Below are 19,103 nucleotides of genomic sequence, written 5' to 3' on the forward strand. Positions count from 1 at the left end.
AGTATTATGGGATGGAATAACAATAATCACAGTATCCTGTGCCTCCCCCTGGGGACTGTCCACCCCCTCATACTTCTGGAGGAATTCCTCTGTGGTCTTCAACCTATAACACAGGGTATTCCTACTCATAGCTTCAGAGTAGCTGAAGTGAGTGCAGAGTGGCTGGAGTGAGTGCAGGGGAGGACAATGCAGCTGGGGCAGGGCCTGGAGAATAAATCTTGTGAAGAGTGACTGAAGGAGCTGGGGCTGGTTAGTTTGAAAAAGAGGAGCCTGAGGGGAGATCTCATTGCTCTCTACGACTACCTGAAAGGACCTTGTGGAGAGGCTGGGGCTGGTCTCTTCTCACAGGTAATTCATGATAGAATAAGAGGGAATGGCTTCAAGCTGAGACTGGGTAGGTTTGGGCTGGACATTAGGAAAAAAACATTGACAGCAAGAGTGGTGAGGCCTTGGAATATGCTGCCCAGGGAGATGGTTGAGTCACCAACCCTGGATGTGTTTAAATGTCATTTAGATGTGCTGCATGGGGATATGGTTAAGGGGGTGCACTTTGTCATGTAGGATTATGTGTTGGACTTGGTGATCCTGAGGGTCTTTTCCAACCTGAATGTTTCTGTGATTTCTGTGATATTGAGAACCTCCTTCTCACATGGAGATGCACTCACACATCTGCTTTCATCTTTCATTTGCGTTGACATCTGTGCATGCCTATCTGGGCAATTACATTTTGACGTTCCCACCTCTACACTAAAAGAAGTGCTTTGATTTGAGTTTTGCTTTGTTCCAGAAAAAGATTGCTTTCAACACAGAAAAGCACAGATCAGCCTGAATTCTGGTGCCTGTGGAAAATCAGGAGTTAGCCAAACGATCAAGGGCTTGTGTGATCCTGGGCACACCACTTTGAACAGGATTTGTTACACATGTGCCAAAAGTGGTGGTAGTAATAAACTGGGGGCTGTTGCAGCAATTTCAGTTCTGTTTGTAATTTTGAAAATAAGTACAAAAGTAGTGTTAAGCTAAACTAACTTCAGATGCTGCATATTAGTCAAAGGTGCTTAGAAAAATGTGGGAGAAATAAACTGAGGATCGATCTCTGCATGGATATTTTAGTAGGAATACTTGGGTTAGAATTTGGCAGTGTATGTGGTGTCTCATTTAAGTGAATGCTAACCTACAATAAGAGTTGTAGCAAATTGCATGTATACATAAATTTTGCTGACTTGAAATCAGGAAAGAATTTCTGCTATGGCAACTTACCCTTTTTCTCTCCATTAGCTGCTCCTGACAACCCAGTTTCCCTTTAAACTTGGTGAGAAAGTTCTGCAGGTTCTTATCAACATATTCTTGTACCATGATTTCTCTGTCCAGAATTTTATCAAAGGATATCAGGTAGGTAATGATAATAAGAACTCAACTTATGTTTGTGTAAACAAAGAATAATTACTAGTCACTGAAAGCTTTCTTAGGTCCTAGTCTTACTGAATTGGATGCGAAAATGTCCTCCTCTGGGAACAATTTGGATCTGTGAACAGGTGGGTGTTGTAGTATTAACACCTTAACTGATAAGGTTTTAAGGGAAAACTTGCCAGGACAGGTATGAAGAACCATGTAAAAGCTTCTTCTGTCACAAAATATGGTATTTAGAGGTTATATTTAGAAGGGTGACCTGCCTTAGTGGATAGAAAGACTTCTACATTTGCTGTAGGTTAACTTGTCGCTTCTAACACCACTTGCCAAACTCTACAGCTCTGATTCACTGCACCAGGTCCTGGTACTGTGTGTTGTCATGATACAAGTAGGTTACAGCAGTGTCTGTTCCCTGACACAGTTTCTAGATGCATGCTTCTTAGCTTTTCAGGGAAATAGGAGCTGTAGAGCCACTCATTTTGTGCCTCAGAGTAGGTGGTGCTTCTGTGCCAAGCAGTGGTGCAGCAGCACAGGACTTAAATTTACCCTCTCAGGAAACAAAGTAGAAGATTTCAAGGTTTCCAAAAAATAGTCCATACTGGAGCATGATGATCCTTGTGGTCCCTTCCAACCCTGACTGATACTATGATAATTATATTTTTATTGGCTCATATAGATCTTCACATCTAGATACAGTTCTGTGGCTGAGTCTCCTTGTAGCTTTTGTTCTTTTTATTGGATAAGAGTTCTCCAAATATGTTGTAGCCCCTTTAATCTATATTAATGCAGGATTCTGAAACTGTTTTCTTGCTTGCCTGGTTCCATGCATAAGAACCTGTTAGTAAAAACATGCCTTTTTAGTGTCACTTACCTTTAGAGTGTCTCAGATTCTTTGATACCCAAGATTCAGTGATAACACATGGCCAGGAGACATATCCTGAGCTGGGCAAAGAAGAACCTAATGAAGTTCAACAGGGATAAGTGGAGAGTCCTGCATATGGGAAGGAATAATAAACTGCACCAGTACAGACTGGGAGGTGATCTCCTGGAGAGCAGCCCCGTGGAGAAGGACCTGGGAGTCTTGGTGGATAACAAGTTATCCATTGGACAGCAATGTGCCTTGGTGGCCAAGAAGGCCAATGGGATCCTGGGGTGTATTAAGAAGAGTGTGTCCACCAGATCGAGGGAGATTCTCCTCCCCCTCTACTCTGCCCTGGTGTGACCTCACCTGGAATATTGCATCCAGTTTTGGGCTCCCCAGTTCAAGAGGGAGAGGGATTTACTTGAGAGAATCCAAGCAAAGGCTGCCAGGATGATTAAAGGACTGGAGCACTGCCTGATGAGGAGAGGCTGAGAGCCCTGGGGCTGTTCAGTCTGGAGAGAAGACTGAGAGGGGATCTAATAAATGTTTATAAATATGAGGGCTAGGCATCAAGATGGAGGGGACAGGCTCTTCTAGTTGCACATTGTGATAGGACAAGGGGCAATGGATATAAACTACAGCACAGGAAGCTCCACCTCAAGGCAAGGAGGAACTTCTTTACTGTGAGGGTCACAGAGCACAGGCTTCCCAGAGGGGTTGTGGAGTCTCCTTCTCTGGAGACTTTAAAGACCCGTTTGCATCTGTTCCTGTGTGACTTGCACTGGATTCTATGGTCCTGCTCTGGCAGGGGGTTGGACTTGATAGTCTCAGGAGGTCCCTTCCAACCCCTAGCATCCTGTGATCCTGGCTGTAGTATCTCTTCCTGCAGAGAGACCTGCATGGGCTTCCGTAGGTTTTGACTCCTTGTAGTGCAAAGATACAGCAGGGTTTAATGATTCCCTGTTGGCCTGGGAGGAAAACACAAGTCTTAGCCCTGACAGCAAATTGCTGTCATGTGTGTTAGAACTCTTGAAGGATGAAGCAATTTCACATCACATTTCCTAGGTGATAGAAGGGCTTACCATCATCTCTTTATGTCTAGGAGGGATGGTTTTGGTTTAAAAGTTTTCAGTGAGGTAGCCTGTTTTACCAAATAGATGTGACAACTAAGTGCTACTATTCTGCAAGGCCCTGATGCTGCAAACATTTAGTGCAGCTGAAATCAGTGATAGATTGTGTTTGTGTGTATGCACAGCAAGAGCTCAGTAGGGTTATTTTTGTGTACAGGAAAGAGAAGGTGGAATTAGGATGTGATGAGTTGGTCTGTTGTTGCTCATATTTTTAAATACTCTCTTTGTGATTTGTGAGAGTCAGAGCTGAATTTGTAACCTAAAGAACCAACCTGGTTAATTCCAACCTGGTTAATTCAATTCTATTCCTATTCCTTTCCTATTCCTATTCCTTTCCTATTCCTTTCCAATTCCTATGCCTTTCCAATTCCTATGCCTTTCCAATTCCTATTCCTTTCCAATTCCTATTCCTTTCCAATTCCTATTCCTTTCCAATTCCTATTCCTATTCCTTTTCCTATTCCTTTTCCAATTCCTTTTCCAATTCCTTTTCCAATTCCTTTTCCAATTCCTTTTCCAATTCCTTTTCCAATTCCTTTTCCAATTCCTTTTCCAATTCCTTTTCCAATTCCTTTTCCAATTCCTTTCCAATTCCTTTCCTATTTCTTTCCTATTCCTTTCCTATTCCTATTCCTTTTCCTATTCCTTTTCTTATTCCTATTCCTTTCCTGTTCCTATTCCTTTTCTATTCTAATGCAGTAATTCATGTAAGTGAACAGAAGCTATTTGACAAGCTCTAGTTATTGTTGTGTAACTGATAAGATACTGAAAATGCATTCAGCACATACAGCAGGAAAAAAGTTAATTACATGACTACTTGAATTTGAATAATTGCTGTCCTGTAGTGACCTATGGAACACTTATGAACTGCATTGATTTGTCCTGGTTTTTTAAGGACTACCATTGTAGTATAGGCAGGGTAGCAATAAGAAAGCATTAACAGGGTAGCTAGAGCAGGGAGGGTGAATTTTACTAACACTGCTGTTTCTTGCTTTGGTTTTCAGCTCTGTATTGTGGAGCACTTCTATTCCCAGCCTCTTAGTGTCTTGTGTTGCCAACTGGAAGATGCCAAGATGCAAGCCAATGCTTTATCACACGGGCAGTGCGAAAACGTTCGTAGGCTGCCCTCTTTTAGAAGGTAAAAGGGGAGATAAATTTTTGGATGATCTTGTATTTAGTCAGTTCTAGAGAAGAAAAAAGGAATCTACAAACTGTAGATCACTTGTGTGTATGTTTCTATAGCAAAGGTAAATCCATCAAAAAGAGCATTCTGAGGAGTGTCAGGAATCCTCAGCCTTCTGGTCTAGAGTACAACCTCTGTGATGTGTCACCTCCTTGAACATTTTTTTTTTTCTCTTGTTCTTAATACAGACACAAGTTATGAGAAATAAACATAAATCTCTTTTGAAGTTAGTACTGACTTATAGCATCACCTGTCAGGTTTTAGAATGGCCTTTCAACTTGCTGGATTTGGTTGGCCCTTTATAAAAACTTTCCAAAGAAAGCCTTACAGCAGCATAAACTTTCTAGTTCAGTTGGGTTTTTTCCTAGGCTTTGGGTGGTGGTTGTTTGCTTATTGATTACCCCATAATCATTAATCATACCTTGCATTATCATTTTTATGTTCTTTTTTCTTGCCATCAGGTATGTGGAAAGTCAAGTGTCAGAGAAACAGATTGCACTGCTGACAGAAGACAGCTGCTTAAAGGTAAACTTTTCAGAATGCCTTTGGAGAGCAAAAATAACTTTGTCAATATATCAGCTTGTGCAGCATGGTAAAATACCAAACTAAGATGTATAGTTCTATATAACATCTTTCATACAGTACATACTGTGCTTCATGTCCATCAATGGAGAATTAGGATCAGCAGATCAAAATTCTGAATCTCCAAGATTGCCCAGTACACCTTTACACAAAGCTGCACAACTTTTCTTACATCAGCTTTTATTTATGCCTAGAAATATAATTGCTTGCAAATAAGGTGACAAGGTTTATTTATGGCCTGATCTTTTAATGCTTACTCAGACTGACTTTCTTGGAAAGTCAGTGAAGAGTTTGAAGAATGAGTAAGTAACCTTGGAGGTTATATCATAAGATCTTAATCCTCTATACCCTCTGTGTAGTTTCTAATTGAACTCAGTAGGGCAGTCTAGGTCCCGAGGCATACTTGATCTTGTACAGGATTAAAACTTTAATTTATGTTACATGTTCACCTGAAGGTTTGTCAAGTGATTAAAGTCAGACTGCTTCTATTGGGAGCCCTTTAGGAATTCACCAACAAAGATTTGTTGGTTATTTTCACCAGTTGGACCATTCCCAGTGGAAGCATTGCTCAGGGTAAAAGATTTCTCCTAACTTTTCATCTCAAGTATAGCTAACCTGTCAAGCAAATGGTACTACTAGAGATAAAGCAATTTACCCTAGCAGAGCTTTCTGGTCTGTAAGGACTTCTTTAGTGTGAAGAACAGTGGCAATGGCTGGAAGGGAGGTTGGCAGCAGGCAGATTTGGAAGTGTAGTGCAGTTATAGTAGTCAAGGTGAGGCATGATTTATACATGAATTTATGATCCATCATCTTCAGTGACAAGAAGAGCTTAAGCTCCTGCTCTTCCCCTGCTGTTCCTTCACACCTCAGTAGATGTGCCAGCACAGCTGCTTGTGTGGCTGTGCAATGAATGTAATCAGAGAAACAATCCAATTGGAAGTGACCAGAAAGGAGAATAAAAAGACAAAAGAGGAAATACTTTTTTCTGGGTGTTTCTGCAGAGTGATTCCTGAACACAGTTCACACTGCAGGTACATAAATGCTTTGTTGAAGCTACAGGAGGGAATGAGTGTAAGTGAGCAGCTGAGACTGGTCTTTTGGTTTGAAGACCTACTTTGAAAGCTGCACATCACCTTGAAGTTTGTATGTTTAATAATAAACCTCTGAGTTCACAAACCTCTTTCTGTAAGTTTGGGAAGGAACCTGGATTCTTTTGCTTAGATTTATGATGCTTCTGACAAATCTTAATTGAAGACACTTGTAAAATCTACAATAAGGTTAAAACTGTTACTGCATTGCCAAATTGGCAGGGTAGAGTACCCAGAGAAAAAAGGACCATTAATGAGGTGCTCCACAATATCACTCTGGACTTTGGAAACACTTTCAGAGGCACTGTGCTACTGTTTCACACATTTAGTGTTCACGTTCATGAACTGAGGTAGAATTACTCAAGCTTAGCACCTAAACCTTCAATACCCTTTGTCAGTTACAATTTATATTCCATTTGTTCCCACTCTTTTCTTTTGTTTTAACCCATGGGAAGAGTTCCACTTATTTAGAATTTTAGTTTTGAAAGCTATTTTCCATCCTAAGCAACTTGCAATTGTCTGAAAGTTTTCATGGCAGATTTCATTTGAAATGATGTAGGTGGGGCAATCTTTATGGAAATGATATTGAATAGGCTCCTAGTAATGTTTTCAAACTCTTCTAAAACACTCTGTTATGTAGCAAAATACATAGTCCTGGTGCATTGATCTTTTTGTACATTAGCTGTGTCAGTCAGTAGTAGTTAGGTTCTTCTCAAGAGCTGGGAAACAGAGATGCTGTAGTGCTCTGGGATTAGGAGAATAATCATAGAATCAATAAGGCTGGAAGAGACCTCAAAGATCATCAAGTCCAACCTGTCACCCAAGACCTCATGTCTAGTAAACCATGGCACTAAGTGCCATGTCCAGTCCTCTCTTGAACACTTCCAGGGATTGTGACTCCACCACCTCCCTGGGCAGCACATTCCAATGCCTAACAACTCGCTCAGTGAAGAACTTTCTCCTCACCTCCAGCCTAAACGTCCCCTGGTGCAGCGTGAGACTGAGATTGACTTAGAAGCATTAAAGAGAACTTGTTTTCTTCTCTCAAGTTGTTTTTTTTTATGGTGAGGATTATTTATTTGTTATTTATTTAATGATCCCACTCAAAATGAAGATACAAACTTGTGAGAGTCTACCCTAAGGTCTTGGAAGTCACTTGGTGCCATGGCCTAGTCATGAGGTCTGTGGTGACAGGTTGGACTTGATGATCTTTGAGGTCTCTTCCAACCTTGGTGATACTGTCTCCTTAAACAATTGTTGTATCAGGGACCCTTCAGTTGTAATAGATAAAAAGTTGATGGGGAACAAATATCTTTGGTGTTTTAAATCATCTGGAACTTTTTTAACACCAGAAAGCTCCCTGCAGCACTAAGTGTCTTTGATACTTGTAGTCTTTGCAGTATGTTATTTAATCTTTCCACATGTCAGTCCCTCCTTATATTGCCTACAGATAAGGTTTTGCTTTTTTTTTAAGCTTGATGCCCCCTTTTTCATTTTAACTTCAGAGAACTTCAGTGGCTTGTTTAATTTTTTGCTCTTTCCATTTGGAATAGTTTGCTCAGAGTTAACCAAAATGTCAGTAAAATATGCAGAGAATCCTCTGTTGCTTTGAGTTTTTCTTCCCCCTCTTTATCTTTGACTGAAAACTGGTGAGAGAAGATCTTCCAGCTCACAAACTTCAATGTAGTGAGGCCAAAGTACTTTAATTACAGCCATCAGAAATGTTGAGGGCAGTTTTCCAGAAGTGTTACATATGCTGCCATGGGAGGCCAGTGATGAGATGTGATCCAGTCATTTTAGTAGTGTGGCCAGCAGGTCAAGGGAGGTGATTCTCCCCCTCTACTCAGCTCTGCTGAGACCCCACCTGGAGTACTGCATCCAGTTCTGGAGCCCCTATTACAAGAGGGATATGGAGGTGCTGGAAGGTGTCCAGAGAAGGGCCACGAGGATGATCAGAGGGCTGGAGCACCTCTCCTGTGAGGACAGACTGAAGGAGTTGGGGCTGTTCAGTCTGGAGAAGAGAAGGCTCGGAGGTGACCTAATTGTGGCCTTCCAGTATTTGAAGGGGGCCTACAAGAAGGCTGGGGAGGGACTTCCCAGGATCTCAGGTAGTGATAGGACTAGGGGGAATGGAATGAAGCTGGAGGTGGGGAGATTCAGGCTGGATGTGAGGAGGAAGTTCTTCCCCATGAGAGTGGTGAAGCCCTGGAATGGGTTGTCCAGGGAGGTGATTGAGGTCCCATCCCTGGAGGTGTTAAAGCCCAGGCTGCATGAGGCTGTGGCCAGCCTGATGTAGTGTGGGGTGTCCCTGCCCATAGTATCAAGTCCAGCCTATTGCCTAATGCCTAACACCTCCTGACTAACTAAACCATGGCTTCAGGTGCCACATCCATTGGACGCCTCCAGGGACGGTGACTCCACCACCTCCCTGGGCAGCACATTCCACTGGCCAATTACTCTTTCTAGTATCATAGTATCAGTCAGGGTTGGAAGGGACCACAAGGATCATCTAGTTCCAACCCCCCTGCCATGGGCAGGGACACCCCACACTAGATCAGGCTGGCCACAGCCTTATCCAGCCTGGGCTTAAACACCTCCAGGGATGGGGCCCCAACCACCTCCCTGGACAACCCATTCCAGGGCTTCACCACTCTCATGGGGAAGAACTTCCTCCTCACTTCCAGCCTGAATCTCCCCACCTCCAGCTTCATTCCATTCCCCCTAGTCCTATCACTACCTGAGATCCTGACAAGTCCCTCCCCAGCCTTCTTGTAGGCCCCCTTCAGATACTGGAAGGCCACAATGAGGTCACCTCAGAGCCTTCTCTTCTCCAGACTGAACAGCCCCAACTCCCTCAGTCTGTCCTCACAGGAGAGGTGCTCCAGCCCTCTGATCATCCTCGTGGCCCTTCTCTGGACACCTTCCAGCACATCCATATCCCTCTTGTAATAGGGGCTCCAGAATTGGAGGCAGTACTCCAGCTGGGGTCTCAGCAGAGCTGAGTAGAGGGGGAGAACCACCTCGACCTGCTGGCCACACTTCTCTTGATGCAGCCCAGGATCTGATTGGCTTTCTGGGCTGCAAGTGCACACTGAGAGCTCCTGTTGAGCTTCTCATCCGCCAGCACCCCCAAGTCTCTCTCCTCAGGGCTGCTTTCCAGCCAGTCCCTGCCCAGCTTGGATTTGTGCCTGGGATTGCCTCGACCCAGATGCAGGACCCTGCACTTGGTCTTGTTGAACCTCATGAGGTTGGCTTGTGCCCACCTCTCCAGCCTGTCAAGGCCCCTCTGGATGGCATGCCTTCCCTCCAGCCTGTCTGCTGCACCACACAGCTTGGTGTCATCAACAAACTTGCTGGGGGTGCACTCAATGCCACTGTCCATGGCACCCACAAAGATGTTGAACAAGCCTGGTCCCAGGACTGATCCCTGAGGGACTCTGCTTGTCCCTGGTCTCCACTGGGACATGGACCCATGACAGCCACTCTGGGTGCGGCCATCAAGCCAGTTCTTTATCCATCTAGTGGTCCCCCCATCAAACCCATGTGTCTCCAGCTTGGAGACCAGGATGTGGTGTGGGACAGTGTCGAAGGCTTTGCTCAGGTCCAGGTAAATGACATCAGTTGCTTGCCCCTCACCTATTAATGTTGTCACCTGTTCATAGAAGGCCACCAGCTTGGTCAGGCAGGATTCTTCTGTGAAGAACTTTCTCCTTACCTCGATGATGTGCCAAATCCAAAGGCTAAATACAGCTGAAAATGGTAAAGTAATAATGCTAATCAGTAACAAATCCCAGTGAAGAGGAGGAGGAAGAAAGTGAGGTTAGCAATATGCAATGTGTTTGCAGGGAACTGGTGAAATACAGCTTGCTTATTCTTTTTTGCAGAGTGGTGTTAATTTAACACTGGTGATTGAAGGCATAGCACAGCACTGTGTCAAAGCTTCAGAGTGATTTTAAGTACTTTATGGGAGTTTTATACTGATGGATGCCAGAGAGACTTACAAAACAATATTCTGTCTCTGCAGGAAACAGTGCAGGAGTTGCTGGAGGACTTGCAAGTTTACCATGAAAATTATGTTTCAGTTCTGAGATGTCTTCACGTTTTCACATCCTTTCTTCCAAAGCATCCTTTGGGCAAGCAGGTGAGATACTGTTATTTCATTTTAGTGAACATGGGGGGTTTGTGTCAAAGTATGATGTGAATATTTGTTTTCTGTTCTGCTGCTTCGCCTCTCACTTCCTAAAATGAAGGCAGGTGCCTCTAAGCAGAGGGCAACAGGCATGTGGTTTCTTCAGTAGTGTGGATGATACCTTGTCAGTCAACAGGAAGGCGTTTCCAGGAGGAGGCAGGTGCACAGATCAGCAAAAGAATCCTCCCAGTGACTTGCCCCCCATCAGGGTTTATCTGTGTGCATTGCAGACAATGCATGCTTTTCTACCACCTCACTGGACAAATTCAGATGAAAAGACTTGAGTTTTGAGCAACCTTCTGTAGAAAATGAAATAATAGTAAGGGAACAGTGATAACTGCTCTTAATAGCCATATTAGTAGAAATAGAACTAACCAGGTTGGAAAAGACCTTTGAGATCATTGAGTCCAACCTATCGTCCAACACCATCTAATCAACTAAACCATGGCACCAAGCACCCCACCCAGTCTCTTCCTAAACACCTCCAGTGATGGTGACTCCACCACCTCCCTGGGCAGCACATTCCAATGGCCAATCACTCTTTCTGTGAAGAACTTCTTCCTAACCGCTAGCCTAAACCTCCCCTGGCACAGCTTGAGACTGTGTCCTCTTGTTCTGGTGCTGGCCACCTGGGAGAAGAGACCAACCCCCACCTGGCTACAACCTCCCTTCAGGTTGTTGTAGAGAGCAATAAGGTCTCCCCTGAGCCTCCTCTTCTTCAGGCTAAGCAACCCCAGCTCCCTCAGCCTCTCCTCACAGGGCTGTGCTCCAAACCCCTCCCCAGCTTTGTTGCCCTTCTCTGGACTCGTTCCAGCAACTCAACATCTTTCCTAAACTGAGGGGCCCAGAACTGGACACAGGACTCAAGGTGTGGCCTAACCAGTGCTGAGTACAAGGACAGAATGACCTCCCTGCTCCTGCTGGCCACACTATCATTAAACCCACCTTCGATGCTAAGCACCTTCTTCTCCACTAGAAGAGCAATATACTCTGTGCACGTGCACTTGTCTGTTGGTTCTCAGTGTACTGCACTGTTATTAATATCTGTCCCTGCTTACAGAATCAGCATGAACTGTCCCAGTATTTGAGAACACAAAGGTTTTTCAGCTGGGGCATTTCATAGAATCACAGAATCACCGAGGTTGGAAGAGACCTCAAAGATCATCAAGTCCAACCTGTCACCACAGACCTCATGACTAAACCATGGCTCCAAGTGCCACATCCAATCCCCTCTTGAACACCTCCAGGGACAGTGACTCCACCACCTCCCTGGGCAGCACATTCCAAAGGCGAACGACTCTGTCTGTGAAGAACTTTCTCCTCACCTCGAGCTTTAACTTCCCCTGGTGTAGCTTGAGACTGTGTCCTCTTGTTCTGGTGCTGGTTGCTTGAGAGAAGAGACCAACCCCCTCCTGGCTACAACCACCCTTCAGGTAGTTGTAGAGAGCAATGAGGTCTCCCCTGAGCCTCCTCTTCTCCAGGCTAAGCAACCCCAGCTCCCTCAGCCTCTCCTCACAGGGCTGTGCTCAAGGCCTCTCCCCAGCCTTGTTGCCCTTCTCTGGACACGTTCAAGTGTCTCATGTCTCTGCTCTCTGCTGTTACCTGGATGTTAGGTGTTTTGAAGCTAGCAGAGATCCACACTAGGAGCGTAGGTCTGCTCTTGCTGCTTTTGCAATCATTTGCATCTCTGGCATATGAACTCCAGAGGAATGACATACTACTTTGAAAAGCTTGTTTCAAGAGTTCCACATCACTTTGTTTGTAAAACACTTTATCCTTTTTTCACCCTCTGCATAACAGATCAGGGAGCTGCACTGTACGTGTTTGGAAGACCGCGTGTGGGAGACAGAGGAGTATGAGTCATCTCTTCAGCTAGCAAGGTGATACTTGCTTTTTTTTCCCCATTATTATTTTTCTTTCCATTTTGTTTTAATACCACTCTACACATGGAGAATATCAGTCACTGGTTATTCTGAAACTTAGTGCTGAGAGTATTGCCTGTTCACAGCCAGTTGTATAATTGTTTGCAAGTACAACTGACTGCTGCCCTTGTTTTGTTGTTCTGCCTGGACTGCTGCCTTTGTCTTTCTACCATTAGCCATAAAACTCAAGCAGGTTCTAATGTCTCTTATGCCCTGAGTAATTGTGTTGAAACCACTGAGATTGCTGTGTGTGAATGAGAACATCAGTTTGGTTATCTTTTGTCTTTTAAGCTATGATTGTGTTAGATATTATCAACCAAATTACTCATTTTAGTTGGAGTAAATTTTAATCTGTCTGCAGTGAAAATTAGAATCTGTTCCAAAGAAGTGCCTGAGACCTTTCTTATTTTTTTAGTTTTCCTGCTTTCCCCTTGCCTCCTTTGCCTAACAGTTGGTACATGGGCTGAGTTATTTTCTTGTTACTGTGAGCTGAGGATTTTAGGAGAGCCTGCTCTTGTCTGTCAGTGTTTAAAATGGAAAAGTCATCTAGGCCAATTTTCTTAACAGAAAACTCCTCAGCTGCAGCGTTGCAGCTACAGACTTTGAAATGTCCTTGTCATGGCCAGTGGCTGCGCCCTCGTAACTGCATTCACTCAAACAATAAATCACTTCTGTTGAAAAAGGAGTTGATGGCAACACTGTTGCCTTAACTGCTTCTTCAGGAGCGTCTGAGGTTTGAGGTGTCTGACAGTAAAACTGCGTTTAAAAATCCCCACATCCGTGGTGGGTGAAGGATAACTGCTGGCAGGGGGAAACTTCAACCCAGCACATTAACTTTCTGGGCTAATATAAACAAGGAGACATAGAATCATAGAATTGTTAGGGTTGGCAAGGACCCTAAGGCTCATCTAGTTCCAACCCCCCTGCCATGGGCAGGGACACCTCACACAAGATCAGGTTGCTCACAGCCACATCCAGCCTGGCCTTAATAGCATCCACGGATGAGGCTTTTACTATCTCCCTGGGCAACCTGTTCCAGTGACTCACTACCCTCATGGGGAAGAACTTTTTTCCTAACATCCAATCTGAATCTACCCATTTCTATTTTTTTTCCATTCCCCCTAGTCCTACCATCACCTGACACCTTAAAAAGTCCCTCCCCAGCTTTCTTGTAGGCCCCCTTCAGATACTTGGAAGGCCACAATGAGGTCTCAGAGCCTTCTTTTCTCCAGACTGGGCAACCCCAACTCTCTGTCTTTCATCATAGGAGAGGAGCTCCAGCCCTCTGATCATCCTTGTGGTCCTTCTCTGGACATGCTCCAGCATATCCAGATCCTTCTTGTAACAGGGGCTCCAGAACTGGATGCCATACTCCAGGTGGGGGTCTCACCAGAGCGAAGTAGGGGTGGAGAATCGCCTCCCTGGACCTGCTGGCTTAAACTGTAACTTTGCCACACCAAGTACTTCTTATGCATTGTTACTGAATTATATTGTTTATCCTCATCCCTTTGAAAGCATTGCATACTTGATTTTGTCATTTGTACAGTCCTTAATCCTTCTCTGACTATCCTGAATCTTGGCATCACTCAATCACCTGTCAGCCCTTGCCCACAAATGTGGCATTTTGCTTTTCTGTGCTGTCTGTTCTGCAATCTCTAACTAAACTCCTGGTGATTTTTTTTTTTTACCTCACCTTTTTATCATCTTGCTTTTAATGTGCTTTTTTCCACCCTGAATTCTTCTTCCTCTTCTGTCATCTCAAAGTTGATGCTGCATCAGATTCTGGCTCACTCCCCCTTTATTCTTATCTGTTCATCTCTCTGCTGTTTTACCTCTGGTCCTGGCTCCCACTGTGGGAGCTTCTGATAGAAAAACAGTGATCACAGGCATTCCTTTCATAGATGCCTTCTTTTATACTGTATTTTTAGTTTGGATTTTTCCTCCCCTCTTTTAAACTTAGTAATTCTGTAATTTTTCTACCAAAACTCCTTCAAAACAATTCTTTCAAACCCTTGAGTAGCTGATTCTAGTTCTGATCTATTTTCAGCTTTTAATGCCCTTTTCCATTTTACACACATTTCCTCATGTCTCTGCTTTTTTTCTGCACAGAATCTTGCTGTTATCTTTTAGAAGAAAAAGATAATGTGGAATCTTTCCCCTTCCACTCACAATCTTCATTTCTGCCCCCTTGCTCAGGAATGGAAGCTATTTGCTGTTCCTTAATATCTCTGCATTCCCACGGGCAACATCAGCTGTTGATATCCTGATGTTCCACTCTTCCCCATCTTCTTTTCAATGGTGATAATGGAATCCATATTCTTTTCCCCCTTGTTTTTAGAAACTAAATAGTAGAGAAGCTCTTTATTAGCTGCTTTCTCAATTTCTAACAAAGCCTCTTTTTAACCCTTCATGTTTGATAGTGTAGTTTTCAGTTGTTGCATTGAGTTCCTTTTGTGGCTGATTCATCATTTCTCCACTTCAGCCTTTCCTTGGAGGGGGTTTGTATCTCTTCTGCTAAATATGTTGTCCCCAAAGACAGTGTTTCAGGTGATCTTTAGAAACCTGGAAATGATTATTCTGTTTTAATGTAGTTGTCTAAAGTCTGGAAAACAGCATGAGGAGACAAGGAGAGTGTGAGAGCTCTGGTTTGCATTGGCTTGTTTAATCCAATCGGGAGAGAGTGAAGATTTAAGAGATCTCAAGAGACTTGGCTGGTTATGAGGAGCTAACTGGCTGGGACATTTAGGTGGCAAATCGTTGAGGACAACCTATTGTCTTTTGTCTAGACACTGTACTTTGCTAATGGTTGATGCCATTCCTCACATACTGCTTACCACAGTCCTGCCCTTCCCTGCCTGGTCAACAACAAAAGCACAAGAATCTCTGTTGGCACTTCTTCGGGTGATTCCTCACTTCAGCCATCAGGAAGGGTTTCAGTGAGCTTCATCCTGCCTTCCCTTTTTCTAGTTCAGAAATTGTTGCTGAACAATCAAACAGAATTATGTACTATTTGGGGATGATTTGAGTTCTTCCATTCTGCTGTAAGCCTGGCTCCTCACCAAACCAAAACCTTAACCCCGCTCTCTGATAGCTGGCATACTTTGCAGTAGTCTGAAGAGCAAAAGGTTGCAGAGGATCCTTGTTTGCTGATACTTGCTCACCATCCTTTTGCATGTTCTTGGGGCCCTATAATCCCCATTGTTGTCATAAATGCAATTGTCTAGAACTTGCAGCTTCTCTTTGAATAATATGACTAAAATAAATTTGGCCTTTCCCATTGACAGCAATCCAAGTCTTGTTATCTTCTCTCCTTTGAGGTGTTTAATTGTTGTGGTGTTTTGTCTGGCTGGGAAGAAGGCTATCTTGTTTACCCATTATATGCTACAAGACTGCTTCAAAATGTTTTCTAGCCTTTTGTGTAGTCAAGGTCACCCTTCCTGTTAACTCCTGATGCTCTTCTGCACAAAACAAGTGCATCTGAAGGTAACGTCTGCAGAAATCCATGACCCTGGAAGGGAAGTTTTCAAATTCTGCCCTCTAGAAGCATTTAGTTTCAACTACCAGGGAGAAAGTAGAGCACAAGTTGCTCTCACCTCTTCTCAATTCCTCCTTAAAACTCTTGTGGCTGATGAGGAGGCCCACTCCCTGAACATTGTCACTTCATTCTCTTGGTCTTTTTGTGTAGCTGTGTTTTCTGTCTAGAATCTTCAAACTTGCTGGCACCCTTGGTTAGTATTTTTGTGTTGGCACTTGGTTTGTGTAAGACCAAGCAAAAACAGAATAGGCTGGGAAGGGCTCCCAGCAACAGCAGCTGTGACAAACGTGTGACTGTTCAGAAGTGGAGTGTTTAGCAATGGGAACCTCTCCCACTGCGTGAAGAGAGTTACCTGCCTGTGTAATGGCTTGATGCAATGACTGTAATTCTGGGTTTCATTTATGGATATTTACAAGGATTTGCTTTGATATTTTTTCAAAGGAAGGTTCTGAAACTGAGCAGTGCTTGGTGACATTTGTAAAACACCCTAATACATAACTAAAAGTAAATGCTAGGCTGGAGGTCGGGATAGATGACTTTAAAAGGGCCCTTCCAACCTAAATGATTCTGAGATTCTAGTGATAAGGTTTAGAGCAATGAAATACAGAAACCAGTAATGTGGATTTGGTTTGAGGAGCCTTCTGACTCACACAGAGTGATGGATTTTGTGGCTGTGTGGAATGCATACTAATCTGCTTTTGTCGGGTTTGGCTTGTGGGGTTTTGTTGTTTGGTGTTTTGGGTTGGCTTGACCACTTCATTTACTTTCCTTGGGAATGAGTTCTAAGCCCTACCAGACTTTCTTTTTGCTGTTAAGTCTGACTCACTGTTTCAAAAATTATAACTCTGTATCCAGCAAATGTTGTGGGGTGTTTTTTATTGTAGAATAGCAGAAAAGCTTGCATTGTCAGTTCTGCAGGCAAATGTGAAGGCCGTCTATGCAAGTTCATGTGTTTGATTCTTTTAATGACAGCAAGGGGGGAAAAAACTACTTTTCTGCCAGGCTGCTTTAAGTCCCAGTAGCACCAAGGTTGGAAGAGACCTCAAAGATCATCAAGTCCAACCTGTCACCACAGACCTCAGGACTAGACCATGGCACCAAGTGCCACATCCAATCCCCTCTTGAACACCTCCAGGGACGGTGACTCCACCACCTCCCTGGGCAGCACATTCCAATGGCTAACAACTCTCTCAGTGAAGAACTTTCTCCTCACCTTGAGCCTAAACTTCCCCTGGTGCAGCTTGAGACTGTGTCCCCTTGTTCTGGAGGTTTTATCTTGGAGGTTTTATCTTTTTAAAAGGAGCTTTTTAAAATGATTTTTTTAACTTCTTTAATTTTGTTCTTTCTCAACTGAGAACACTGAAAGCTGTTTCAGCATTCTGCCTTTCAACTTCAGCCAACAATTGTGTCTTTTAGGATGTTGAATAAGTCTGATTTGGTAACCATGCTTCAACAATGTGTGGAAATCTTTGTGTCATCTTCTGGAAAGGGGTTTGATAAGATAGTAGAGAAGCTGAAGGAGTTCTTGACCCAGTTTCAGCAACTAGAAGGTGGGTGTGTACCTTCATACATTCCATTGCAGATGACAGGAAATCTGGTTTGTAATCTGACCAATGGGTGCAGTTTTCTCTGCTGATATCCTGTCATTGTGTCAGCTTTGTCAGGACTTTCCTTAAAGTGTGTGCCCCAAGTTAAGAAATGCTTAGATCCTTTATTGGTGTGTGGCTCATGCTTTTTACAAGGCCTAACAGCGATGCAAGATAAGCGACTGGACTGATCTGCAAACATTCCTCCCTGAACCTGTCATACATGTATTTTGAGCATTTTGCCAGATGTTACCCTCATTAAAGTTATTTAACAAATAAAAGCAGCTACTGAAAGGTAAACAGGAGCAGGCTTCCTTATGGCATGGTAGTTCACCCAACTAGTTAGAAAGTTCTTTGACCTGCACCTTCAGTTCAATTCATAGAAGAGCCAGGACACCCAGCACCAGCTGCCAGGGCTCTGCTGACCTGCTGTAACTTGTCAAGCCCATGCATTTGGTTTGCTCATGGTTGAGGGCATATTTGACAGTTTAGTAAGGCAAATAGTAGCAGCCTTCTGTTACAGAAACTGCCATACTCCTTCTGAAACAGGAGTTTTGACGGATCGGATCGGATCGGATCGGATAGGATAGGATAGGATAGGATAGGATAGGATAGGATAGACCAGACCAGACCAGACCAGACCAGACCAGGTTGGAAGAGACCTTCAAGATCATAGTGTCCAACCTATCAACTAATTCAACCCACCTACTCAACTAAACCATGCAACCAAGCACCCTATCAAGTGTCCTCCTGAACACCTCCAGTGATGGTGACTCCACCACCTCCTTGGGCAGCCCATTCCAATGGGCAATCACTCTCTCTGTGTAAAACTTCCCCCTAACCTCCAGCCTAAACCTCCCCTAGCGCAGCCTGAGACTGTGTCCTCTTGTTCTGGTACTGGTTGCCTGGGAGAAGAGACCAACCTCTGCCTGTCTACAACCTCCCTTAAGGCAGTTGTAGAGAGCAATCCCAGTGTTCTTCTGGAACAGGAACTTCATTGCTTCCCCTGAACTACAGGGAGGTGCTCCCCTATGATTTCCTTTTGAAGATAAAGTGGCTATCATCTAGTCTGTTTAATGCATATTAAATTAAGCTCATTATCAGCGTGGTTGCTATGCAGAATTTGGACAAGTAGGCAACAAACCACCAAATGCATTCTAATATCAATTCAAGTTGTCCTGTAATGCTGTAGACTGAACAGATGCTGGTTGAGAAGCACTGGGTCTTGCCTGTATCATGTATTTATTTAACAGATGCAGTAACAGGAGGGTTGTGGTGCAGGAAATGTGTGATAACTTTAAAAAGCCATGTATGCCACTGAAGATACCAGCACTAGAGAATCTGAACCATGATGGAAAGCCCTAAAGTTCATCTAGTTCAGGAAGAAAAAAGAATTGAAGCAAAAGGCTTTAGTTGGATTTTTACCTTGAGGGAATACATAAATAAAAGGATTACTCTGGAAAGTGAGGGACAGGCAGAACAACCAAGGGCACTATTTATGTTCACTTAAGGCTTGAAGACAATTTAAAGCAGAGAAGGTCTAATGAATGTTCTTCTTTTGTTTTCAAAGCAGCTTTAAGTCATAATGCACAAGTGAGGAAGGGAAGTTGAGTTAGGTGA

General features: G+C 43.7%; 1 protein-coding gene across 2 annotated transcripts in view; it reads left to right on the forward strand.

Moving 5' to 3' along the window:
- The window catches only part of ORC3 (origin recognition complex subunit 3), a 52,480-nt gene that overhangs the window by 18,528 nt on the left and 14,849 nt on the right, over window positions 1-19,103 (forward strand). For both annotated transcript variants that reach the window (XM_054162569.1, XM_054162570.1), the window contains exons 9-14: window positions 1,276-1,389; window positions 4,403-4,536; window positions 5,043-5,106; window positions 10,276-10,392; window positions 12,241-12,320; window positions 17,314-17,447. In XM_054162569.1, coding sequence (XP_054018544.1) covers window positions 1,276-1,389; window positions 4,403-4,536; window positions 5,043-5,106; window positions 10,276-10,392; window positions 12,241-12,320; window positions 17,314-17,447 — 643 coding nt within the window. The remainder of the gene's footprint in view (window positions 1-1,275; window positions 1,390-4,402; window positions 4,537-5,042; window positions 5,107-10,275; window positions 10,393-12,240; window positions 12,321-17,313; window positions 17,448-19,103) is intronic.

This window comes from Dryobates pubescens, chromosome 6 (assembly GCF_014839835.1).
Source record: "Dryobates pubescens isolate bDryPub1 chromosome 6, bDryPub1.pri, whole genome shotgun sequence".
Taxonomy (NCBI): Eukaryota; Metazoa; Chordata; class Aves; order Piciformes; family Picidae; genus Dryobates; species Dryobates pubescens.